The sequence below is a fragment of the Pygoscelis adeliae genome, unplaced genomic scaffold, assembly GCF_000699105.1.
Source record: "Pygoscelis adeliae isolate BGI_AS28 unplaced genomic scaffold, ASM69910v1 Scaffold255, whole genome shotgun sequence".
NCBI lineage: Eukaryota > Metazoa > Chordata > Aves > Sphenisciformes > Spheniscidae > Pygoscelis > Pygoscelis adeliae.
In genome coordinates, this window is record NW_008824872.1 from 102721 (window position 1) to 111356 (window position 8636).

At 38.7% G+C, this 8636-nt stretch overlaps 1 protein-coding gene across 1 annotated transcript in view; it reads left to right on the forward strand.

Moving 5' to 3' along the window:
* The first annotated feature begins 7803 nt into the window (after positions 1-7803).
* LOC103917380 (olfactory receptor 4D9) overlaps positions 7804-8636 on the forward strand; it is a 3833-nt gene continuing 3000 nt past the window's right edge. The window contains exon 1 of the mRNA XM_009324505.1: positions 7804-7808. Coding sequence (XP_009322780.1) covers positions 7804-7808 — 5 coding nt within the window. The remainder of the gene's footprint in view (positions 7809-8636) is intronic.

The following is an 8636-nucleotide window of genomic DNA, read 5'->3' on the forward strand; positions in this document are numbered from 1 at the left end:
GTGGCTGTGTGGTGCTCAGTTGCCGACTGAGGTTAAACCATGACACTGGGGCAAACTTTGGGTATTTTTATTAGATGACACAGCAAAAGATAGACCACACAACAACAGGAGGATTTAATATCAGGTCTATATGGGAGCACGAGGAGGTCATTATGAAAAAAGTCAGACGGGGATTTCACAGAGTTCTTAGTGAGGAACTGTACCTGCTTCTGCTACCCAGATGTGCTCTTTTTGTCAGCAGGCTCTATGTTGTTTATTTACATTACTAACATCCTTCAATGAAAAGGTACATTACTATGATTTTACTAGTCTCTATCCCTTCATCTACAAAAATAAAATCGAATACTCTCTTGGACACCCCAAATCTTTGAGTATTTTGACAGCCTGATGGATTTTATTTTGGCCTAGCCAAAATAAAAGCGTACTTCTCTCCATCCTTCCCATGGTGGTAAACACAAATATATTCTTTCCCTTTTGCTTCACTTTCGCTGAAACCTGCCAGGCCCTCCACACCTGCAATGGTGAAGGAAGAGCCCTCGTGGGCACCTGGTTTTCCCTAGAGTAGAATAACACTCCTTGTTGTCCACATGTACATATTCCTGTGAAGTTCACTTTTTGTCCTGGCCTTCCATTTGGGCGGGCAGTGATATTTGTACCTTGCAGCACAGCACAAAGACCAAGGGTCACCTCAGTTATACTGCATGGTCCTCCTGTTGGTCTGAGGCCGTGTCAGGGAGCTTCTTGATCAGATTCAGGACTGATCTCTTCCTTGCGTGAGGTGAGGGTCTCTTCATTATCCTCAGAGGGTTGGCCCCCTGCCCGGCAGACATGTCCAGTCTTCTTCATATATCCCCACCCTCTTCAGTGCTCACCCACTCCTTTTAAGCCCCATCCCCGTCCCCACAAACACATTAGGACTTGTTCAGCAGACATGTAAAGCAGTGGTGCCCAACCTGTTTCTTTTTTTATTCACATTTAAACCGTAATTATTTATTTCATTATCTCTTATTAAACAAGTGTATTATACATACATATACATATTTACACATAGTTTTTGTGTCTATATAGAGTAGGCGAGTACTTAAAATCTGAAATATTTTTGTGGCACAGGAAACTTTATTTGTCTACTGCCTGTAGAAGAAAAACAACATGATGATGACAATGAGGTATTATGAGAAAGTTGAACAAAAAAGAAGCTTAAATCAGCTAGTCAGATATCCCACTACAATTATGGTTGGATGCCAAACATTGCTATCTATTTATAAAAACACACATTTTCCTTATTAATGTAAATTATTACTGGTGTATTATTACAGACCCATATTATAGTGCCAACACTGGTACTAATATATAAAAGGAATCACAGAAACAGGATCTCTTTGTACTTGGCATTGGTTGTGTACACACAGGTGTAAAGTTTGCCCAGAACTGTTTACAGTTTAAGTGTATGAGAGCAGATAAATTTTCTACTCCAATGGAAGGGTACAAGGGGGTGATCTTGACAGAACCATAAACTGTGTCAGCATGTCAGGAGCTCAGCAGCCCAGATCAAGAAAGGTATTTGGAATTGTTGGGATAAGACTTCTTAAATATATTTTTGATCTGGACCACAGACACCTACTTTTTCCATAAATACTTAAAATCCTACTAATTTCAACTGGATCCCAGGAGAGTAGTCAGAACCTCAGTGGAGACAGATGTTCAACTCCGCACTATGATTTAACTCTTCTGTATTACAGGGTAGAAAGAATTGCCCTTTTCTACCAACCTTTCTGCATTGCCTATACATGGACTCAAAGAAATTAGAGACAAAAGAACAATCAGCAAAAGATGTGTGCAGCTGTTGAAAGGTTATCTAGCAGGAAACCTGAGAAAAGTGTTAATCTATTCTCTTACCCCAAGACCATATAATTTAGATCAATACCAATCATTGTCAGAAAAAGATAACTAATTAGTTATTAAATATCTTTTCTCACACACTCTGAAAACAATGAATAGAAAGAATTGTTAAAAAGTATTCTTTTTGTTAAAATGCATTCTTCCATAAAAATGCATTCATAGTAAGTGAAACATTTTTAGATATGGTCTTCAGTAATGTAAGGAAATTGACTTTCTTGTCTTTTACTTTTTTTCTTTTTCTTTTGGCTTTTATTAAGCCTCCCTTTAAACCAAAATGTGATACTGTATTCATTACAAGCATAATATAACATATCACAAATACAGTACATTTATTTACTTTAGATAGCATGCTGTGTTTGGTTTTGTGTGTATGTACATACACAGATGCACACACATACATGCACATACATACATGCATATATATGCATTAATATTTAAAGGATGGGGAAGAGCCAACAAAATGCCTTTGCAACTTCTGTTTCTTCTTTATTCTTGTCCATAGCATGAGTTTGGCTATGTTACAGCTTATTATGAACTCTGAATGAAACTAATGGTTTAAATTAATTTCTGATAGGTACCTAAGGAACCAGATATGGGCACTGTCTCAGTTCATGAGAGGCCTGAGCCTATCTGTGGGACAGCAGCACCTGATGACAAATACCCACCTTTTCAAGATACGTGCTATGGTGGTTCTGTGGAGGGCTGCCTAAGGATGATGCCCATATTGCATTCTGTGACATATTCACCAAAATTTCTCTGTCTTCCTCACGTAATCTCAATACTATATGCTGGAGTCTGGATCAACCTTACATGTATGAAGGGAATGTCCCCTATAGAGTCCCATGTCTTTCTCTCTGAGGCACAGGAAGAATACATAAAATTAATACTAGCTTGAAATCAGGTTAGGCATGTTAGAATCAACAGTTCACGAATTGGTGTTGGGGAGATGAATCCAGCCACAAACTCCTGCCTTGGTCTATTTTGGCTACAGCCTCTGAAGCTGTGATCCACTAAATGGCATAATTTAACCAGAACTCCCCTTCTTTATAGAGGAGACAGGATGGTATAAATGTAGGTGAGCTAGGCTCTAGCAAAATCAATAGCTATGTTTCTTAGATACCAAAAATCAGTGCTCCTGCCTAGAGGTGAAATTCTGATTTAGAGTAGCTGAAGACCTGTCTTGCTGTCTACCACACCCGTTCCTGTTTGTGCCAGCTCTTCCTTTGGAGTATCTTTCACGCACGTGTGGCATATGGAAATGGAGCAGAAGGGATGAATTCAGGGAACGCAGTACGTTGCTGATAGTGTTTGATGGGAGGGCCCAACAACAAAGCAGTTATAAAAAAGATTTATTCTAAATGGATGAATGATTTCAGATGTCTCTTTCTTAGAATCATAGAATCGTTAAGGTTGGAAAAGACCTCTAAGATCATCGAGTCCAACCGTCAACCCAACACCACCATGCCCACTAAACCATGTCCCTAAGCGCCTCATCTACACGTCTTTTGAATACTTCCAGGGATGGTGACTCAACCACTTCCCTGGGCAGCCTGTTCCAATGTTTAACCACTCTTTCAGTAAAGAATTTTTTTTTCTTCTTGGAGCACAGTCTGAAACATCTTTAAAAGAGGCATGAATTTAAAAGCTTTAACCATTTTAAATGCAATATCCCTTAAAGTGATTCAGGCTAATCACACTAGTGTTATTGTATTAGAGTAATTAAGCTTTTTTGTAAAGAAAGGCTTCTTTCAGTCTTGCCTTTTCAAGGAATAAAACAAGAAAAAATTAATCCTCTAACTCTTTTCACAGAGGTAAAAGTAGATCAGCTCCCAGAAGCAAAGTCAGTAGAAGCTTAAATGAAGTTTCCTTAACTCTGCTTCTCCAGTGTTTTAATTATGAAGAAAAAAGGTTTCCAATGATACAAAGGCAAGTTAAGTTCCCTGGAGGGGTCTAAACAAGCACAACATTGCAAAATGTAATTAACCCCTTTGCCATTAACTAGTTGTGAAGTTTCTGAAGTCAGGCAATGAATTTATCCTGAGATGACTTACATTGCCTTTCTCTTTAACAAGCAAACTAAAAAAAAAGAACATTATACTGAAAAATCTCATCCCCCCTTTACTGCCTTTAATGTCAATTAACCAAGTCAGCTGAAACCTGTACTGTTTCCTAACAGAGACAGCCTTCAAAGACCAGCATAACCACATTGGTAGTGAAGATTTCTTTTGCTTGACCTCAATATGGAAACTGTAGTTCGAATGTTGCAGGATTAGGCCCAAGTTATTAGCCAAACCAAAGTACCTGTTCCATTCAGAATAAGCTTTAAAACCCTTCCTACATTTGGTGGTTTGGAGGAAATTTTCTTCAATGTTTGGAAATTTCACTGATATCTGGGGAGGTGCATGTATGTGACCTTGGGACATATTCAATTAATGCAGCACTCTACAAGGTGAAATCTGGAAAGGGAAGGTGATATTAATTTTAAACATCTGATTTCATTCATTCATACTTATTCTGACAAAGGTTTCACTCATTTCTGCTTCTACACACCCATAACTATTAAGATGCCTGTTTCCAAATGGTCTAGTCATTATCGCTGGTATGCAACTGTCGTGGTTTAACCTCAGTTGGCAACTGAGCACCACGCAGCCGCGCGCTCACTCCCCCCCAGTGGGATGGGGGAGAGAATTGGAAGTGTAAAAGTGAGAAAAATCGTGGGTTGAGATAAAAACAGTTTAATAGGTAAAGCAAAAGCCGCGCACACAAGCAAAGCAAAACAAGGAATTAATTCACTACTTCCCATCGGCAGGCAGGTGTTCAGCCATCTCCAGGAAATCAGGGCTCCATCACGTGTAATGGTTACTTGGGAAGACAAACACCATCACTCCAAATGTCCCCCCTTCCTTCTTCTTCCCCCAGTTTTATATACTTAGCATGACATCACATGGTATGGAATATCCCTTTGGCCAGTTTGGGTCAGCTGTCCTGGCTGTGTCCCCTCCCAGCTTCTTGTGCACCTCCAGCCTTCTCAGTTGGTAGAGCATGGGAAGCTGAAAAGTCCTTGACTAGTGTAAGCACTGCTTAGCAACAACTAAAACATCAGTGTGTTATCAACATTGTTCTCACCCTAAATCTGAAACACAGCACTGTACCAGCTACTAGGAAGGAAATTAACTCTATCCCTGCTGAAACCAGGACAGCAACCTAGAAGTGTACAAAATCCCTCAGTTTCACTGTCCTACTTCTTATGTAGGTATTTTATGGGTCCAGTCCTGTTCTTAATCTTGTTTATATCTTTTTTGCTTCAGTTTCTTTTTTTGCTTCATGCTCTATGGTTGTTTGAATGAAATCACATGCAAAGTAACATAGTAATTAAAACACAATATTCTTTTAACCCTTTTTCTACTGTTTCTTCTGAGGCTTTCAAACACACATGTCCATTCATACTTCATTCATATCAAATTTAATATTTTTGTTACAAAATTCTATAAGGCAGAATTCCATTCCTGGGTCTTTTTGTATTGGTACCAAAAAGAAGAAACACCACCTTGAATCATTTGGCAGTCAGCTGCACTGAGGCATGAAATGAACTTCATGTCTTTTATAACAGATGTCTGTTAGCTAACTTTCACTAAAAATCTGCTAGTTTCTCTTTGCTTCACAGTTGATGCATTACTACATTCTCATTGGACTGAACTTGATATTTTCTTCAGACGAAGTCTGTTAACGTGCAGCTGATTTAAGAACTGTAATCTTTGTGGCTGCTTTGTGTATTTTTACCTTCTAGGTTTGTTTTGTTTGTTTGTTTTTTAGTAACCAATGTACTTCCTTTTTAATGTCTTTTTTTTTTTTTTAATTGGAGGAACATTTTAATTAATTGAGTGATAAAATATTTATTGGGATAACTGTTCCCTAGAGGGAAGACAACTATAATATATTTTATTCTAAAATATCCTAGCTTTTGAAACTCACATTATTATATTGTGAAAGTCAAAGCTATCTTTTGTTCCCTAAACTCTGAGGTTTATATTAGGATGGGAAGCCAAAATTAAAGTTCCATTTGGGGTCAAAGATTTCACTAAGTTAAGGCTAGAACTAGGTTAAGACCAGGACAAGGGATAACATAAGACTGGGGTAGTATGGAAGTGAAGATTAAGTTTGGAGCTACAATTAGTTACAACAGGATAATGACTAGGAACAGACTTAAGATGTAATTTAAGGTTACAGTTCTATTTGGAGTTATTGCCCAAGTGAATGATAGGCTTCGGACTGTATTTACTTAGTGTTTGGATAGGGGTCAGGTTACATCTCTACTGGGTGCTAAAAGTGCATCAAGTAACTAGTTTATCCTTGGACATCTGTACTAGACAAGTCTAAACTACGCAAGTCTGCTTTTCATCACAGCAATCCCAGTCTGTAAGATGGTTCATCAGATAAGACTTTGGATGACCGGACTCTACCTGTTTTTCAATAATGTGACTTTAGTTTCTTAGCTTCTGAGAGCTAAGCTAACACCTGTAAGTCCTTCCTGGCGACTGCCCCATCCTAGTCAATATATTCATTTGGAAGGAGCAGTTGTTTTACTACTTTGTCTTAGCAGATTGTATAAAATATAGATAAGAAATTAAGATTATATTGTATAATTATAATTGTATAGATACAATTAAGATTGTATGAGATATAGATAAGAAATTTCTTCAAGCCTCATATTTTCTTTTAAAATAATTACTCTTAGAATACAACCAGCACTGTGTTAGATGCCAGCAACTGGGGAGATCGAGATCCAGGGGTCAACTACTGGGCAGACTGAGTGTCTGAGCTGAGCTGCTGGAGGATTCACCTTGTACATATGTATATACATATATATATATGTTCCCACTAGTGGACTTTCATCCTGTCCAGATGGAGAGGGGAGTAGGGTGAGGCTGTTGGCACTTTCTGTGTTCATGTGAGTGCTCTGTGTGCTGGCCATGTATATATGTATATACATATGGCGTATATGTGTGCTTTGTGTGTGTGTGTGTGTGCCTACTGGGAATACATTTGCAGCCTTGCTACTGGTTGGGCCTGGGGACATAGAGCTGCATCAACCTCACCTCACTTGGGCTGTCAGATCCAACATGATGCATTTACCTCTAACATAAGGATCTGTCCTAAGGAGTTTTTTTTTCCCCTCTAAACAAATGTGGCGGTGCAGCTCATGCTCACTGCTCTATATTCATCTTATGTCCAGTTAAGCTAGATCTTCCTCTGATCCCTATATAGAATCTTAAAGCATAATAATTATTGTTATATGCCTAAATTTGGTTTGTTTTTTGTTTTGGGATTTTTTGGGGGGCTCAAAGTGCATGAACCACAACCCAGAAATATTTTTCAGACATGATGTTGAATACAAATGTGCCATTGTCCAAGACATACTGCAAGGGCATCTAGGAGTGTTTGAGAGTGCAGCAAAAGCTGGGATAGCTTCACAAGATTGTTTCTGGGAAAAGAGTCAAAGCTTGTATAGTGTCAACCTTACTGCCAGTACAAAACTGAAAATGGAATGAACTCTCCTCAGAACTGCACCAGGCTTCAGAGCATCCCACCTGAGTAGGGACTTGGATCATGAAGCATGAGTAATCCCAGGGAAGAGGCATTGGAGGCAAATCACACAGGTAATTCAGTTGGCAAATTGTAGTATTGCTTAAGATGACAAATGTTAAAACACCTCAGGGCAGTGAGGTAAATCCAATATTTGCTGTCCTGTGTACTAGATAAAGAATAGCTTGTCTCCTAGACCAGGTCTAGAGAAATCTGAGCTCCAGCCCCCTTACTCCTTCTCTGATAAGTGTACCTTACTCCCCTTTTTGAAATTATATCAGAAGCTGTGGTGATTCATCTGACCTGTCTTGGACAACTGTCATGAGGTAAATTCTCCTTGCAGATAACTATCTTCTCCCACTGAGTACAGATAGGGTCTGGACAATGTGGGTAGACTTCATCAACTAAATTTTAGGCAGCTATGTTTAAGTAAGTGAGATGAGTCCTATCTCTCTGCATTCAAGTGTGCTACCTAGCAATCTCATTGCCTGAAAAAAAAAAAAAAATCAGTGAACAACCTTTCTTGCTTGCTTACTTGCTTGCGTACTTGCTCACTCACTCACCCTCTGCACTCATAATTAAAGTGGCTAAAGGCTTAAAGTCATGTGGCATGCACCCCCTTCCCTGTTGCCTTAAACCAGCCAATCACAAATTCAATTCTGACAGTTTTACTAAGACAGCTACCAATTGCACCTCTGCAATCTTTGACAAGTCTTCAGGTGGGATTATTCGGTCTGAAGAGAAAGCAATACTTATTGAGCTTGATTTCATGTTACTCTGGGGTAAACAGCCAAAAGATATTTAAAATATTTTTCTGTGAAAATAATTGTTTCTTTGTGTTCAGTGTGAAAGCAGCTTAGGCAGCTAGCTAAGGTGAGGCTTTTACATTGCAAATATCAAAATATTGACAGGCAAATTGCATCATTAAAGACAGGGGTAAAAACCTGAGTGCCAGCGTATTTATATTGAGCATAGAGCCTGAAGAAACAGTTCTGATTTTCCAATAAGAACAAGTAACACAGACAGACAGACACCTTGCAGCTTCCACAATATTTATAAAGTCCTTAAAGATAAACTATTGTTGATTTTATTGTCTAATGTATTACATAAAAGTGAAGTGTTATCTGCAAGGCAATCAATCCTTTTAGCAATCA